The following is a 17,486-nucleotide window of genomic DNA, read 5'->3' as shown; positions in this document are numbered from 1 at the left end:
ATGCCAAGAAGCACTTCCTGACGGTTAGGACCCCAAGGTCTGGAATGGGCTTCCACGGAGATGGTTGAGGCCCCACCGGTGCGGGTGTTCAAGGACAGGCTGGACGTGCACATGGTGGGCATGTCATGAGTGGAGCCGGCTGGAGCCAGGGGTCAGACTAGATGGCCCAGGAGACCCCTTCTGACTCGCTCTGTTTCTATGTTTCCAAAGAACTGCTGCCATGCCATTTTCTGATGTTTGGAAAAACAACTAAGGTTTTCTGAACTGAGCTAACCGATTTGAACCTCATGGCACTGCAGGTGGGGTGCCAACACAGCAGATCACAGATTTCAAACTATCAAGCAAAGTTTTCAAGCTTTCTTTGGAGAAACACTAAGGAGGGGGATCGGTCAAAATTAGGCTACTCCTGAGAAGTTTGTGTGCAGCCCTCTGTCATCCCTGGCAATGAGTAGGCAATCTTCCAGACTGGTACCTCAGTTGTGTTGGGCTGCCCTTTGCATCCTGGTTGAGAACGATGGGACTTGTGGGCCAATGCACCTGGAGGACATCAGTTTGGGGAAGATGGATGCAGAGAGAGGGCTGTATGTACTCAGTGGATGCTATAGCAAACCAGTCTGTGCACTTGAGAGCATTCCCCAGTCCCCAAACTGGCAGGCTCCATGGAAGGTAGAATGGTTCACAACCACCATGATGGCGCTGTGTTTTGGGGGCTCATACAATGCTTGTTGCTAATCACAATTGCTTTTGTATCTCACCTGCTATGCAAGGCTAGGCTCCACCCACCCATCCCCTCTCTGGAGCATGTAATGTGATGAGGTGTGTGGAGTAGCAAAACATCCCGGGTCACAACTCTCTGTGTGTGAGGGTGTGTGAGCACACATACTCGTGCACATGCACAGCTCTCCTGGGGGTCTTGTTCCCCTTCCTTCTGGGCAGAGCGAGACCCACTTCCGGTGCCTCAGGGTATCCCAGGGTCCCAAGTTCAGCATCATACTCCAGCTTAGTCCTTCTTGGATGGCTTGGAGTTCTCCCAGGCAGGCACCTCTTTTCCAGGAGGGGGCGTTCGCTGAGCTGCATGCATTATTCCACTGGGGGATGAACCACCCGTGCACTGGGAAGTGTCTGCTTCCCCGGAAATGAGCCCAAAAAATCTTTCCTTGAATGTTTCCAGTCAGCAGCGTGGGCACTTTGCAAGCCCCACAACCCACCAGGTCCTGCAAAGGAGTATTTGCACACCCCCAGTTCTGTCAGGAAATGCTAACTTCCTGATGTGCTGGTGGCAGATACTGCCCAAGATGCATGTTGGGAAAATCACCCTCTTCCTTGCAAAGACGCCTTTGCTTGGATTGGAGGCCATGGCTTCCAATCAGAGAGATGTTCTCTCTTCAGGGAGAACATTGCCCAAGGCAGGCTCTTCTTTTAGCTGCCTGACAGCTATGCTCACCAGACATCCAAACATCTCTACAGGCCTCCTTTGTCCAGCGGTGTCTTTCAAACTCTTTGTCTGTTGGTTGTTTTAATGGTTCATGTTTTCTTTGTGTGCTTGTTTTCAGCCTGTCTCGTAAGTACCTCAGTAATGCTCTGGACATGTGTTGTGGCCCTGCATGGATTCCATAGCTTTCCTCTGTCCTCCTTCCCGTTAAAGCAGATGCTAATCTTTTGCGGCAAAGCTGTATGTACTGGAAATGTATACGTAACATTCTGCACGAGGGTGACCCATATCATGCAAGCCAGAATCTCAGCCCTTTATACATCTGCATGAACTTTATTTTACACCAATTAATTCTGCTGCAAATCAGAGGGAGAGTTAGGAGCTGTTCAGGGTACTGAAATCTGGCCACTTGGAAATTTATTCAGAATTCACTAAAAGTCTGCTCATTTTTAAATATGCCCTAGTAATGATGCAGACTAGAAGCTTCCTTTGGGGGAGGTTTGATTTTGGAGCCACTGTAGCACTAGGTGTGTGTGTCCCAGCATACGTTCAGCCCTAATTTATTGTTCAGCCCTTTGATTCCATGCCTTAGAGACCTCTTGCGTGCCTTCAGAATAAACACGAAGGGAATAAAGGGGCCCTCCCCTCTCGCAAGTAATACTTCCCCTGTTCCTGAATAGCTAGGCAGTAGGTTTCAGTTTGATTCTAGGGGGACTCCCAACACAGTTGGTGACTGCTGTTGGATTCTTGGGGTGGGGACTGAAGAAAGGCAACTGGAGTTGCCTGCTAGGTTCGGGGACAGCGGAGCTGCTTCCAGCCTGATGCAGGCTCCCCCTTACTGCACCCGGTACTGGAAGAGCCAAGCAAGTCCACTCTCTCTGGCGCCCCCTTCAGGTGGCTGCCTGCACTTCCCCTACACACCAGACCACGTGCTTCCCACAGCGCCCCCTAATGGCTCCCCCGCCCTGAATCCTTTGCAGCAACAAAATGGGCATCAAGGACCGCATCCGCCTGAACAGCTCCCAGAGGCAGGGCAGCCGGGGGAAGCAGCACCTGGCCCCGCCGCTCCGCCGCTCCCCCAGCACCGAGAACGTCAGTGAGGCCTCCAGCCCCACCAAGGTGCAGAAGAGCTGGAGCTTCAATGACAGGACACGGTTCCGGGCCTCGCTGAGACTGAAGCCCCGGACACCAGTGGAGGGTGAGTCTCTGTGGCTCCCAAGGGTGGGCTGAGCATTGGGCCGATTGCGTTCAAGAGAGGGAAGGGCTTGACGGTGGAGGGGGCTGCAAGGCTCCGTCACCCACCTTTTGTGGACTTGAAAGACCAGCTTTGCGTTTTCCAGCTCAGGCCCACCTCAGCTCTATGACGAGGCCCTTGGGACATGGGGCTTTTTCTTTTTTTGTGAAAGACTGAAGCCAGCATGCCAGGCCTCCTCGCCAGGGCAGCCATTTTGAGAGCGCGCCCATGGCACCCTCAAGGCCCCAGATGTGTCCTCTTCCCCCTTGCCAAGAACTGGGCTTAGCTGCAGTGCTAGCTGGGCGGTCCTCCCATGAAGCCCCCCTTCCACCCACAGCAGACGGCCCCGCGGAGGACAGCAGTGAGGAGAAGGCCTACCAGTGTGACCTGACCCTCGAGGACATCATGCCTGCAGTGAAGACACTCATCCGGGCCGTCAGGTGAGCCCGGGGGGGAGGGGGGAGCTCCCTGCATCGTCTGGCTTTTCAAATGAAGGGCAGCCCACACCTCCTGGACCCTTGCTGTCCATGGCCCTCTTCTAATGAAATGACTTGACCGGGGGGGGGGCACTCCAGAGAGGGGTGAGTCTCCTGGACACAGCACCTGGATCACATGCGGCAAGCACAGGTGGTGGGCCTGGTCCCTGTGGAGCCTGGTGCAAGGATCTCTGTGGACGGGTCTGGGCAAACCCTCGCTCCCCAAGCCCTTGGGGGCTGATTCCCGGCACAGGCTACTACACGGAGCTGGACAGAGCAGCGGTACAAGAGGGGAGATCAGCCCTGCCTTTCCCAAATGGGTGCCCCCCTGAAACATTGGCTTACAACTCCCATCAGCCCATCCAGCAAGGGCCGTGGTTAGGATCCTGGCTGCTCTTGTTCAAAATCTTTGGAGGGGAGAAGTTGAGCTCACATCTCACCTCCTCCTGGAGGTGGTCCCATGCTTGGTTGTGCGGCATCTCTAGGGAAAGGGGCTGCATGGACGATGACCGTGCGGAGCCTCTGCCAGACAGACCAGGCCGGAGGTGAGCCGCTGTTCATCCGCCAGTGTTCCCACGGAGCCACAGGTGGTCCTACACCCGCCAGGGTTCTGCCCACTCTTCTCCAAGCTGCACTGCCCAGCCTGGAGTCATTAAGCAATGCTGGCTCCGAGGGACCAGTCGTGTCGGCACTGTCCGTGGCAGCCCTCCAGCTTTTCCTCTGCCCTCCCTTGAGCCTTCTGGATCCTTGTCTTCTTCTGCACCGGTCTTTGCAGAACCCTCAAATTCCTGGTGGCCAAACGGAAGTTCAAGGAAACCCTACGTCCCTATGACGTGAAGGACGTCATCGAGCAATACTCGGCTGGTCACCTGGACATGCTTGGACGGATCAAGAGCCTCCAGACACGGTAAGTGGAGCAGTTGGGGGCTGTGCAGGTTTTGGGTTCTCTTGGGGATCCCCATAAGAACAGTCTTCACACTGGAGTGAAACGCATTGATCATGCTGTTTGGCAATGATGGAAGCCGAGGGCCAACATCTCATGGGCATCAGGCTGCGGAAGAGCAGCCTCAGGTTTGGAGAGCGTGAATTCTTTATTATTATTATTATGCATTTTTATATGCACTCTCCTCTCCAGTTCATCTTCACAATCACATGGGAGAAAGTCTGTGCCTGGCCCAGGGCACCTGGGGAGCTCCATGGCTGAGTGGGAATTGGAGCACACATCTCCCAAGTTCAGCTCATGCTACTGCACCACCCTGGCTCTGGATCTGGAATCCCAGAGATGTGGATTCAAGATCTGCCAACTCCTCCGCCATTCCTTCCATGGCCTTGGGCAAGCCACTTCCCCTCTCTGCCTGACCCTTCCCAGGATGCCACCACCACTTCCCACTGCTGGAATCCCATGAGAGAAGCAGTCCCTGTTTTTCTGCAGCGGGAGCCCTGTGCAGTCCCTGGCATCACTGGTGCTGGGTGGCCAGGGTGCTGGTTTGGGATCCATGAGAGAACCCCAGCCAGATACGGGGCCAAGGCAAGGGTGGCTGGTTAGACACTCTGTAAGCCATTACAAAGGGTGGGCTGGAGGTGGAGACCCCTGGATTCAGGGGCAGTGTGCAGAACCCAGCATTGGTGCTGGAGCCAAGTGGTAGAGCTGATCAGGGTTTGGTGGGCCAGGAAGGAAGTTCAGTGCAGGCATATAAGCTCACAGAGGGGGTGGGCTGGGAGAAGAGAAGCACAGCGCCTCAGTCCAGAGGCTGAATCTGCCCCTGGGTGTTCCCCAGAGGGCTCCACCCCTCCCCAGCCATGCCCCCCTTTCCCCCAGACATCAGCAACGGAGTGGTTTCGTGGCTTTTGTGCGGTGGTGAATTGCCCTTTCTCCAAGCTTGAGCGGCCCCGCCCTGACTTAACTGGCAATAAGGCATCCGAGCTGACGTCCACCTGCACGTGAGCCTCACCCTCTTCACCTTCAGTCCAGCGGGCCCCTGAGCACGTCCCCGAAATGGAATGGGGGAAAGGGGAGGGGTGCTGGTAAGCCAGCAGCCCACAGGCCAGCTGCGCTTGAGCAGAAACCCTGCCGGGCAGCTGCCAGGGTGAGGAAAAGGCTTGCCCGGGTTCGGAGGGGGGCCAGCAGGGAAGTCTGCGTGTGCTGGAGGCCAGGCTCTGGCTCAGACTTGCTTTCCTTCTCTCGCCCACTGGCCGGCAGCGTCGATCAGATTGTGGGTCGGGGAGCCATCGCGGTGGACAAGAAGACTCGAGAGAAGGGCGAGAAGGCGTCCCTGGAGGTGGAGCTGGTGGATGAGTTCAGTATGATGGGCCGAGTAGTCAAGGTGGAGAAGCAGGTGCGGCAGGGAGGCATGCCCAATGCATGCGTTTCCCTGAGCACGCCTCCCGTGGGCAGGAGCCAGCCTCCTCCAGAGGAGCTGCCCTTCCTTTGGCGTTGCAGCCGGGCATTTGTGTGTCAGGGCGGCTGGAAGCTGGCGGGGGGCGGGGGCAGGAATGCCGCGGCTCATCCGCTGTCAGGAGCTGCCCCTTTTGGGCTTGCAGCTCCAGGGTTCAAGGAGCTGCCCTGCCTGCTTACTCGCTACCAGGCCAGGGGGCAGCTTTGCCGCCTGGGCATAAAGCCATAAGCAACCCAGGATCAGATCCCTGAGAGAGCCTTCTCCCTTTCCATTCTGCCTGGTCCCGAGGTCCTCAGTTGGCATCCACATGATTCCACGTGGAGCTGTGGCCCAGCCGAAGCTCACCAACTGGCAAAGCCTTCTGTGTGGGACTCCCTGCCTCTGAATTTCAGGCGGGCACCAACCCTGTGTTGCAGTCAGCATCTCCAGAACCTCTTCAGGCTTCCTCAGTCGACCAGCCGTGGTTTTTATTGCCATTCTATTCTTTAGAACATTGACTCTGTTTTATTCTTTTTTATCTTTTGCTATCTGCTGCTCCAAAATTTATTTAGATGCGGAGCAGCTTGTAAGTGTTGCCACTGGATAAGTATGCCCCCTGATGGCTAGAGCTCTCTTAGCCGAGCTTGAAAAGACTTAATCCCGAAAACAACATCAAATATCTTGGCAAACGTGAGTTTGCCATGTTGACAACCAGAATACCGGAGACCTTTAAAAATCTTCCCCTCAGCAAATGCCTGGCCGTCCCTCTTCTTGGCCTCCCCCCTTGGATTGGACCACACGCCGGTTGCAGTCTAACCCGCTCCTCCTCTGTCTTGGGCAGGTGCAGTCCATTGAACACAAGCTTGACCTGCTGCTGGGAGTCTACTCGCAGTGCTTGCGGAAGGGATCCGTGAACTCCATCAGCCTGACGGCCGTGCCAATCCCTGCCGGGGAGCCTGACATCACCTCTGACTACCACAGCCCCGTGGAGCACGAGGACATCTCTGTCTCTGCCCAGACCCTGAACATCTCCCGGTCGGCTAGTGCCAACATGGACTAAGGTGGCACCCGGTCCAACCATGTGACCATCTCACACCAGCCATATTGGGAGAGGAGGTGGGGCGGGGGGCCCTCGGCTTCCAGGATAGGGAGGCAGAGCAGGCAGATGTGCTCCAGCCGCTCTAGCGGCCCATGTCCCAGCCCAACCCTGGGCCTCGCCACGGGGCGGGGCACCAACGGAGAGTCTTCTCCCCGTGCACCACAACAAGTTGCCTCAACTTTACTTGAAGTCTTCCAGCCGCAAGCCAAGCCGCAAGCACGGGGTGCTTGAGGAGTGGTCAAGATGCGCCCACCAGGAGAGTCAGCGTGGCAGTGTCGTCTCCTCTCCCCAGTGGAAATGGTGGGAGCCTTCAGTGGTAACAGAGCCACCGGCAGATTTTTGTGCTGGCAGTTAAGACTTTAAGGCGCAAGGGGGGCAGGCAGCCCCCTCCATGGAGGGGAGCCCACCATCGTCCACAGAAGGAGCCACAGTTGGCCCTCAGCCTCGTCAGAGCAGTATCTGCCAGGGTCCCTGTGAACTCAAGCAGTCCTGGGCGCACCCAGCTGCCCGGGCTGAGCTCTCCTAGGGAGTTCGTTCCCAAGACTGGAGGGCCCTTCCATGCTTCAGTCAAGAGCTCTTGGATCAAGCAACAGTCTGGGTGGTGCCAGCCACTTCGAGACGTTCCTCTAACAGCCACAGACTCCAGACTTCATCCACCTGGGAAACCAGGTTGGAGACGCTTCTTAACAGCTATGCAAAAGCTAGGTCACCCTTTCCTCCCCAGTGCTACGCAAGAGACAATTGTGACTCAACTGAATGTGGTCTCCTGTCTTTGCATCTAGAAGAAATGCCTCGCCCTTCGGGCTCCCTCCGTCCCATCCCTTCAATAGCAGGCATTGCCTATTTCATGAGCACAGTGGAACTTCCACACAGGGAAATGCTGCCAGTGGGGGTGGGGAGCAACATTATATGCAACAGTCTTGAATATGCAACGCGGAACCCACCTTTTTTGTCTAGCCATTCATAGAGAGCTTCACCTGTCCAGCAGGCCAGTAGGGACCTGGGCAGTCCTGTGGTCTCCATAGGCTCACTGAAGAGAGCCAGACCCAACTGGCCACAAGGAGAAGAGTTCTCAGTGGCCTGTACTGGCTCTTGTCTTTAGGGTGAGAGGCAGCCTGGTCCTGTCCCAGAGGGTGTTGTGTTTCCAGTTGTATTGCAGTGACACAGTGTCCAGTGAATTGGATGGGTGGATGGATGGATGGATGGAGGATGCTGTAGCTCAAGGTGGGCAATGGCTTCTTCATCATGGGCCATGCTGGCTGGGGCTGATGAAAGCCACTGGCCCAAACATCTGGAGTGCCACAAGCTGGCCACCACTGCTTCAGATCCTTCCTTCTCGAAATCCATCCACACCATTGCCAGCAAATACTCCTGGGTTATGGATTTCCAGCCCACATTTTCCTGGAGGCAGTCCCGCTGCATGGCCCTTCCATGATCTGCATTGGAAACCTCTGCCCCGGCGCCTGTTCCCATTGTGGCACGATGCCTCCCACTCGTAAGTTCCCAGGCAGCAGGTGTGGCAGCATGCAGGTGGGATGCAGCCCCCACTGCCTCTTGCCATGCCGCCAAATTTGGAAAGGAGAATTAAGCCGAGATTAAGAAAAGTGCCAAAGTTAGACTGTGACCAACTACAAGAGGTTGCTGGAGAGCGGAGAGCAGGGCTTCTGGTATCCTGCCGTGTTGCAGGCACTGCGTTTTTTGGCACTCTGCAGGGTGCCTTGGACGGAGCTGGGGGTACCGAAAACGCCTCCCCTCGCTGCAGGCTGCCACAGTTGCACACAGCTTCCCTCCAGCCATGACCTAGTTGTTGCTGCCGCCACCACCATTTTGTGCTTCTGTCTTGAGTGTGCTTTCCCGGGAAAGAGCCAGAGCTCAGCAGCTCATTCCAAACATTGCGTCTGCATGTGCATTCAACTAAAGAGCAGCCGCCGCCGCAGCATCCGTGGCGTGCACTTTAGACGACTGGTAATGTGTAGTTGAGCTAAACTGCAAGTGTGTCTCTACAAGCATTCTCTCTGGAGAGCCAGGGCCGAGTTGCTGTTCGGTCCCAAACCTGCGTCTGCCGCAGTGTGATGGCCCTTCGGGCAGCCTTGATTTGAGGCCGCTCTAATCTTCCCAGCAGTCTTCAATCTCTTTTCAATACCTTTACCAGGCCAGGTCATCCCAGAATAACCTGCAGGCTCAAACGGCTCGATTTCCCCCCTCTTTTCCACCCTTCCTTTGACCGCTGTCGGGCTGCCTGAATCCCATGCGGGGAGGGATGCTTTGTTTTCCTCCTGCTCCGGCACCTAATTCCCTTCGAGCTGGGGAGCAGCTGGTCGCCCTTTCCCTGCCGCGTGTTCCCCGCTGTGGTCTCCCCCCCCCCCCAGCCCCGCAGCCGTAAGCGAAGAAGCGGAACGAGTGACAACTGGAAACCCTCCCTCCCCTTTCAACTTGCAGCCAGCTGCACCAGCACCCGGGAGGCCGCGCGGCCCGCCCGTGCGAAAGGCCCCCGCGCCCCCGCCAGGCCCGGCTCCCGTTCCACACCTGCGCCGGGTGCACGCCACGAGCGCCGCCCCTCCCGCTGCGCCGCCGCCGCCGCCGCCGCCTCTGCATGCTCCTGCTTCTGTCCTGAAGAGCCCGCGGAGCGCGCGCCGCCCGCCCCGCGCCGGACGCGCCGTCTTTGCAAAGCACGCGCGAGTCTGTCGTCCAGGACGGGGGTCTCGGGGCGGGGAGGGGGCGGATGGCACGGTGGGGCGGGGGAAGGAGCGGGGGTGGCTTTGGCCAGCCAAGGGAAATGAGGGGGACCTTCGAACAGATTTCCAAATAAACCTTCTTTCTGAGATGATGAATAGTTACCTCACTTTATTAACTTATTAACTTATTTGTTTCATTAAAGTTTTCAGTAGATCACTGCCTGTGTGCCTCGTTCCTTCTCTGCTGGTGGGAGAAACCCGTCGCACGGGAGCTGGGGAAAGGAGGCCCCTGCTGGGAGCGCGCTGCCTTCAAGTCCGCTCGGACTAAATAGGCGACGGCAGCCGCACGATCTGGGCAGGACGAGGCCAGTGGCTTCCATGGTAGAGGAGAAAGAGTGACTTTGGGAAGAAAGTGCAAAAGGACTGGGAGAAGCCCTAGGAAGCAGCAAGAGATGCGGGGGGGGGGGGGGGGGGGGGGGGCTTGCGCCCTGGCCTCATCTGCAGAGCAGCACTCCTGCAGAGAGATCTCTGTGTTAGCCATTCCCGTGCCTTCATTTGGGCCCAGCAACACCAGCATTGCCTGCTTCAGGGGCTCAGGCCCTCGTTCTCCCCAAGGCCAAATTCCATTGCGGGGGCCCCTTGGTGGGGCTGCATTCCAGCGGTGAGCAGAGCCAAAAGCAGAAGCGGTGGGCTGAAAATGACAGCCCATGGTAGCTCAAAGCACTGCCTTGCCAGAGACGGGGCTGGCAGCGGGGCATTTCAACCTTTCAGAACTGGGGGGCAACCTGCACAAAGCTTGGGAACTGGCAAGAACCAGTGGCTGAGGAAAACTGACAGAGAGATGTGACTGTTTGGGAACCCCAGGCAGATTTTGACTCTATGTCTAAAGTCTTCCCTAGCGCGTGTCTCTTTCTGTATTTCAATACTTAAATGGCATTTTGAAACCTTTGCAAGCATCCTGCCGATAATTAAACACAGGAATCCATCAGTTAGAAAAGTGACATTTAAATCATTGATGTGGCAGCAGGTATTTTAAAAAGGAAAGAAGTGATAGACTGACATGAGACAACCACCAGTAAGGCAGTGGTCAACCAAACGGCCACCAGAAGGCGCCACTATGGCATGAGTTGGTCACCAGTCACCTGCTGCCAACCTGTGAGGGCCCTGGCGCAGGGAGAAGCGCCTGGAAGGGGGTCCAGTCCGGACAGGTTCTGTGAGAAGACTTCAAGGTCCGCGCTATTCCCTTCAACGGCCCCTAAGCGGAGCTGTTGCTTTCCAAATGCAGCTGGTAGGAACAGCGGACGACGGCCATGCCCGGAGATCCCCCCCCCCCGCTCCCCCGAACGGCAAAAGAGAGGGAGGTGGGGCGGGAGCTGGGGTGGAACGTGTCGCATTATCCCTACAGGTGCCACGCCTCTCCTTTTTATCGAACATGCTTTGAGCAAAGGTGCGCTGCATCTGAGCAACGGACTATCTAAGCAAGCCTTTCATCCAGCGAGAAGTCCCTGGACAGCCCCAGGTGGTGAGGAGCTTCGGCGTTCTTAGGAAGGACACCTCTTGCACTAACAGGTGACTGGGGAGGCTAAGCCTTTGACAAGGAGGACCAGATCCTGCCTTTCCGCCACAGGCTCCAAGGGGACACGCCGTCCCAGTGACTACTCTGGCAACACCGACCCAGGGTCTAATAATGTCTTCTGTCACATTCACCTCCCATCTCCCCACATCCCCAGTGCCACCATTCGCCAACATGCTGCACAGAGCAAACGGGCCAGGTCTCGACCTTGGGAACAGATGGGCATGAATCTGACAAATCTGGCAGTGCAACTCTCCCAGGATGCTCTTTCCATGACCTCAAGGCAGCTATTCCTGAACAATGAAATGCCAAAGGCAGAGAACAGGATAACATAGAAACGTAGAAACAGAGCAAGTCAGAAGGGGTCTCCCGGGCCATCTAGTCTGACCCCCTGCTCCAGCTGGCTCCATAACACTCCTGATGAGCCAGTAATCAAGTGATTCAACTATTTCCTGTGCTTCAAATAAGGACAAAGGCGTGTTTAATCATGCTGCATAGATGAATGCACTCAGTGGGGCAACACCTCTGTTTCCCCCCCACAGTGGTATGTGCATGGCAGTCGTTAAAGTGCTTCTTTCTGTCTGCACTTTCTGCATGCATTTCATTTTCCTTGGACAACACAATATATTGGTGGGTTCGCGTGGTGGGTTCTTGCACTGGACACTCCGATGTGTCGTCTGAACCCTGGCATGATAGTTCAGCATGGTATGTTTGGTTTTTTAAACCCACAATAAAAAACAACAGTCTGTTCTATGGTTTCTACACTTCACCAAGGTTTCTCCAGCTGCTGGAACCCAGCATCATGTTTTCATTGGGCCTGGCAGGCAGCTACCACAAAGAACCCTACAAACCCTGCAGCTGCTCCAGCCATCCAGCACAGGACTGGGATGGGGCCCCAGTGGTATCTGTGCCAACAGTGGGAGCGCTGAGCAATGAGGGTGGAAACCGCCTGATGCTCTGTCAGGTGCATGTGGCCAAAAAAACATGCCCTGTGGAAGCCAAGCAGGGTTGCTTGTCATGATGCACGAGTCAAGCTTGTATCAAAGACCTCGTTAGCATATCAGCCTGCCAGGACGAGGCTCACACATCACGTGTCCTCAAAAGGTCTGCAAGAATACTTTGATAGACTTTAAGGCATCACAAGACCCTCTGCCGTCTGCCAAAGGGCTGGGCAGAGGAGACCGCTCCATCGGATGGGCCTTTTCTCTTGTCCCAGCTTCATCCAACTTGGGAGGTGCTGGATCCCCGCTTCTTCCACTGCAGTAGCTCATCAGGGGTAGGAGAAGCCCCAAGGGTTACAGTGACACCCTCCCGCCCAGCACTTCTGTTGCTTCCCAGATGCAAGACCTCCTGGGCCCTGCACTCAACCTGGGCTCCAAATATCGTGGCGTTTTCAAGCACAAAGACCTAGACAGTTGCTAAGCAGGTCCACACAAGGGGGATTCCAGTAAGAGAGCATCCTGCACATACATAAAGCGGATGAACACACGCATTTGCTTGCAGGATTTCTATGCTGGTGTATATTCCAGGATGGAGATTTGGGGGCAGCGGACCCGCATAGAATGAAAACAGAATCAGTGTAAGAGTGCCGGTGGGTTCAGGAAGCTTTCCGAAATAAAAATGTTTTCAAGGAGATTCCAAAGGCAGCACAGGGTTGCCACCCTCCTGAGCTCCGGAAGCAGGGAGTCCTACTGAAAAGGGCTGCCGCACGGAAGGCACTTTCCCTGGGGGCCTCCAGTCAGCCGTGGGGCTGTGCAGAGCACTGGAGCATCCACTGGATGATTTCGGTGACCGACAGGTGGGTGAGGGAAGGGGCCTTCCCCGGAGCAGCCCGCTCCCAAGGGGCAGGGGCCTTGCACACTTCACCAGCATCCCCAGCAGCTGCAGAGCTCCTAATGGTCCCATCTCAAAAAGCTGTCGCTCAAACACCTGCCGCGATCATCCGTGGCACCACAGACAAACATCTGTCCGTCATCTCTTGACCATGTGAACCTGCCCACTCCTTCAGCCCCCCAGACATGCATCCCTTTCCAACTGGAGAAGAGACTTGTTCATCTTTTCCGAGGCCAACAAGATAACGGCAGCTTTTATCAGCAGTTGTGGTTGTGGAGGAGAGTTTAGCTGGCAGTCTTATGGAGGAGGCTCCTGCAAGACCCCTGCAGGGTTTTTCCTATTGGACAGATGGAAGGCAGGCAGGCAGGCAGGCGATATTGTAGATATGCAGGAGGGTTCGGGACTGGCACTGGGAAAGGGAGGCACCGCAAGGGGTTTGGGACTTCCCAGTTCAGATCAGGGCTTTCCACCTTTGTGGGCGTTCAGGCACAGTTGCTATTTTGAAAGGGCCCCCAGGACATGCGCACAGTGGTCGGCTGGGGCAATCGCACAGATGTTAGGAGCACCCCATTGATCTGCGTGCGCTGCTTCTCCCCCCCAGCCCCCCTTGTCCTGCAAGCGAAAGGAGCAGTTTCCATTCATGGGCATGGTGTGCGAGGAAGTGGCCTTGCTGAAAGTCACCCGGAGGATGCCCTCCTGAACCTGTCGGAGGCGGCTTGCCCCCCCACCCCCGCAGCCATTTTCCAGCGGAGGAGGGCTTTTTACTGTTTATGCATGTGAATGGACTCTATTTCCTTGAGCAGAGAGGGAAAACAGGAGTGCCAGGCCAGAGTGGCATCTGTTCTCTGCTGAAGTATCAGGTATTGGGGCGGGGGGCAGGCATGTTCTGGAACGGTTTGCGATCACTATGCAAAGACCTGCTTCTGGTGGGGGTGAAACCTCGTCGGCCATGGTTTGTGGGCCTGGAGTGGCAGTGGGCCCTTCCCAGTGAGTCCTCGCGTCCTTCCGCTGCGCCACTGCAGCCCACGAGAAGGCCGAGCACCTCCCGGAGTACTCAAAATGATCGCACTGGAGTTGAGCACCTGCCCCACTGGGGTGCCGTCTTTAGAACTGCCCCTTCCGGTTGCTCTCTTAACAGGTGCTTGGCCTTAGCGGGGCATCGGGAAAATACCTAGCCAGGTTCTGGGGGCTGCCATATATGGGCTGTGTTGCTTGCAATTCCCTTGGCAAGTTTGTTTGTTTTGTTCACTTTACTCTGTTTTGTTTATGTTAGTTCTTTCTTTGTTCTGTATATTTTCCTATGTAATTGTAATGTTGGAAAAATAAAAATTACTTTAAAAAAGAAAATACCTAGTCATATCATTGGCTCAGCTAGCCAGGCTCATCTGCTGTCTCCATCAGGGGCTCTCCTGGCTTTCTCCTGCTACCGGTCTTCTTCATGGACGTGCTGGGGATGGAACTGGGGCCTTCCTCATGCCAGGTGGGTCCCCACTGTCCTGAGGGTCAGCCCACTGACTCTGGGCCATGAGGAGCACCAGCTGCAGATTTCTGCCTAGCCAACATTTCCTCCAGACAGCTTACAGCCTTAGGAGCATAGAAGCCTGCCATGCACCAGGTCTGCCCCGTGGTCCATATGGACAGTACTGTCGACACTGACTGGCAGCGAGGACTGACCAAGGCTTGGGGCAGGAGAGACGCCGGGGATCCAGCCGGGGTCTTCTGCACCCACGCAGGGGCTCAGCCAGCGACCCGCAGCTCCCTCCAGGCCAAGCGCTTCCCACAGCCTGGCACAAACGAGGCTCCCAGTCGGGAAGAGTGCAGTGCTGTCCTGCCTCTGCTTTAGCGCCTCTTGCAGCGCATTGTCAGAGCGAGACGGAATGGAAAGATGCCCTTCACGGCATGTTCTCGTTGGCCGTCAGCACGGAGCAGTGTGTGACGCTGTCCACAAGGCGCATTCACGTCCCCAGAGGCATCGCAAACTGGGGGAGGGCTCCTGCCTTCCTGTACAGCCATTCTGGGCCGTGACAGACCCTGGCTCTGTTCTCCCACTGACTGTCCCATGAAAGTTCAGCTCACCATAGCCGAGTCAGACAAAACCCAGCATTGTCCGTCCTGATGTACATTTTCTTGGGTTGCATCCAAGGGCAGGCTGTGGGTGGGAGAGGGGACGAGGCTTCTGAGGGATACAGAAAGGGGAGCAAAGAACAGCCCTTTAAGAATCCTGGCATGGCGCCGAGCCATCACAGGTGGCGGGTGATCTGTTGGCCATGTTGTTTTCCAGGTCCGTTTCTTAGCAGATACTGAGGAGGAGGAAGGTGGCCTGGACAGGAGCCACGGGGAAGGCAGGGCGCTTGTGGGGCCTTTGGAACATTCAGGCTGCGCCTTTGGCATGCGCTCCGTGACGCTGCCTTTGAGGGCATCCGAAAGGCCCCACTGGTGCAAACCACAGCTGCCGAGCGGATGTCTATGCAGGATGAGGCGCTGACAATGCCGCTCGGACAGGCTTTCAGTTGGCTGCTGGATCCAGTCAAGCCGCTGGCTGCAGCCTTTAGGGCAGCCTTTCCTCCCTGCTGCCCAGCAGAGGTGTTAGGCTGGGAGCTGCTGCCCAGCACATCTGAAGGGCAGCAGGTGGGGAAGGGCTGCTGCAGGCCCTTAAACTGTCTCTTAAGGACACCTCCTGTGTGACCTACTTGGACATGAGGTTTAACAGCTGGGCCATGGGGGGGGGTGGATCCCACTTATACGAGGAGAGGAGGAGGAAGAGGAGGGAGGGGGAGCAGGGGAGGAGGAGGTAGCGACAGCAGATTAGCCCTTTCCTGCAAGGTTCTTTGCACTCCTCTTGCAAATTCCCCAAGTTTGCCCAGGCACAGGGCTCCTTGTCAACCTGACCTGGAAGGGGTGTCGCACCATGCAATGGGCCAAAGAATATTGGGATGCATGCCACGGCCTTTTAGCCATTTTGTCCTGCTCTCCCATGGGAGTCAATGTAGTCAATGCTAGAGGTCAAGAATAATTTCCATACATACCAGTTGTACAAGAAAACAATATATTATTGCTGGGAAAATTCATCCCCCCTCCCCATCTATTTTGAGGACTGTGGGCATGTCAGGAGGAAGAGGGGGGTTGGTGGCCCAGTGATGTCAGCACCCCTGCTGAGCAAACACTGCCAGAGCTGCACCCCAACAAGTCTTGGCTGCACCTCACCGGAGAAAGTAGATCTCCAGGTGTTTTGAATTTCAAGTCCCAGAATTCCCAACCACTGGCCATGCTCGCAAGGGCTTCTGGGAGCTGAAGTCTAAAACCCCTGGAGATCTGATCACCCTTCACTGCACCACGGATTGGCCAGCCCCTGTGTCCCAAGGGCACCATCCTGGCTTCTCAGAGTGAGAGCCTGGTTGATGCAGCCTCCGCAGTTAGTTCAGGCACCCCGGTGGGGAATCCTTCCCCTCTCCCTGGCAGGACAGGAGCAAGGAGCTCTGGCAGACCAGGCATAACCTGAACAAAAACCTCTTTCTCGCCTTCTGCAAAGCATTTTCAGAGCCTTATCTCAGTCTGCCCAAGAGTTAAGCAGACTTTGCTCTCTCTGCTTAGAAGATTTCCTTTTTATGGAAGGAAAGCATGGGACACTCGAGCATATTCCAAGGCTACCCTTCATAGGTCTTGTACTCGAAGTCACGAAAAAGAAAGGAGGTCGCTTGCAAGTGAGCAATCAATGCTCCTAGCTGACCCGAGGTTAGCACCTGGATCCTGGGGCCAACTACCTGCCCCCATCGGCTGTGGGTGCCTTGGCACTCCTTGCCTCTCCACACCGCTTCTCACCAGGAGGATGCAGCAGCCATGGTTGACGGCTCCACCCTCAGGAGGGCAGTGCATCCACCTGGGTTTTCACTCTGAACTTTAAAGGCACTTTTGCACCTGTGGAGTCTTCCCTTGAAACACCAACAGCAGCACCTGAGAGGTGCTTTGTTGTGGCAGGGAGAGAAAAGGTAAAGTCCCCTCTTGCACCCACCTCCATGGTCTGGAGCCTCTGCAACCAACAGAAACAAAAGCGCGAATTAAACGAGCGCAGCAAATGCTTTGGCCTGCCTTGGGGTCTCTCTCACCTCACACATCAAGGGAGGCGGCTTCCAGAATGCCTTTCACTGTGTGGGAGAAAGTTGCATATCCTCAAACTGTCCTGATTTATGGAGCTGGCCCATCTTCTGGTATGTATCTCTGGAATATACCTGTCCTACTATCAGGGAGAGCGGGGCACCTGCCTCTGGCGGGAGATTTGCCTGAGTCATTGCAAAGCAGCAGGAAAATGCTCACAATCGAATTTATGACTGTAATATTTTTCAGGTCAAGGAGGCAGGGAGGGTGTGGGATTTTCTGCCCCTTGTAGCGGAATAACCTGGGCCCCATGCATCCGGACGGGGTGGGCAGGAGTGCCTTTCACGGCTCCGTCTCAGGCAGCAGAATATTTGGGCGTGACTCTCTCTTTGTCCAGCCTCAAGTTCAGAGGGGCTTTTGAACACCTCTGAGTGGGTGGAAGGGCGAGACGGAGACGAAGCAGAGCTTCCGCATGCGAGTCAGCACACACACGCCCAGGAATGATGCACAAGTGGAATGCCACCAACACTTCGCAGGGTGGAGTGCTCCTGCTCAGGATTCCGGGCACTCTTGATGCTCCCTCACCCCTGCCCAGTTCCTGCTGTGCTCCCCGCGGTCCGCACACTGAGACTGGGCTTGTCTGCTGTGGAGCTGATTTGGTGCTTTCCTTCCTCCCCCAGAGCTTTGTTCCTTGCCA

General features: G+C 55.9%; 1 protein-coding gene across 1 annotated transcript in view; it reads left to right on the top strand.

Moving 5' to 3' along the window:
* The window catches only part of KCNQ4 (potassium voltage-gated channel subfamily Q member 4), an 83,687-nt gene extending 77,110 nt beyond the window's left edge, over nt 1-6,577 (top strand). The window contains exons 10-14 of the mRNA XM_044424963.1: nt 2,413-2,630; nt 3,007-3,106; nt 3,918-4,049; nt 5,343-5,478; nt 6,359-6,577. Of these exons, the coding sequence (XP_044280898.1) occupies nt 2,413-2,630; nt 3,007-3,106; nt 3,918-4,049; nt 5,343-5,478; nt 6,359-6,577 (805 nt within the window). The remainder of the gene's footprint in view (nt 1-2,412; nt 2,631-3,006; nt 3,107-3,917; nt 4,050-5,342; nt 5,479-6,358) is intronic.
* The last annotated feature ends 10,909 nt before the right edge of the window (nt 6,578-17,486 follow it).

The sequence above is a fragment of the Varanus komodoensis genome, unplaced genomic scaffold (genome assembly GCF_004798865.1).
Source record: "Varanus komodoensis strain SLA01 unplaced genomic scaffold, ASM479886v1 scaffold15, whole genome shotgun sequence".
In the NCBI taxonomy this organism is placed as follows: Eukaryota; Metazoa; Chordata; class Lepidosauria; order Squamata; family Varanidae; genus Varanus; species Varanus komodoensis.
This window is presented reverse-complemented; position numbering and strand designations above follow the sequence as displayed.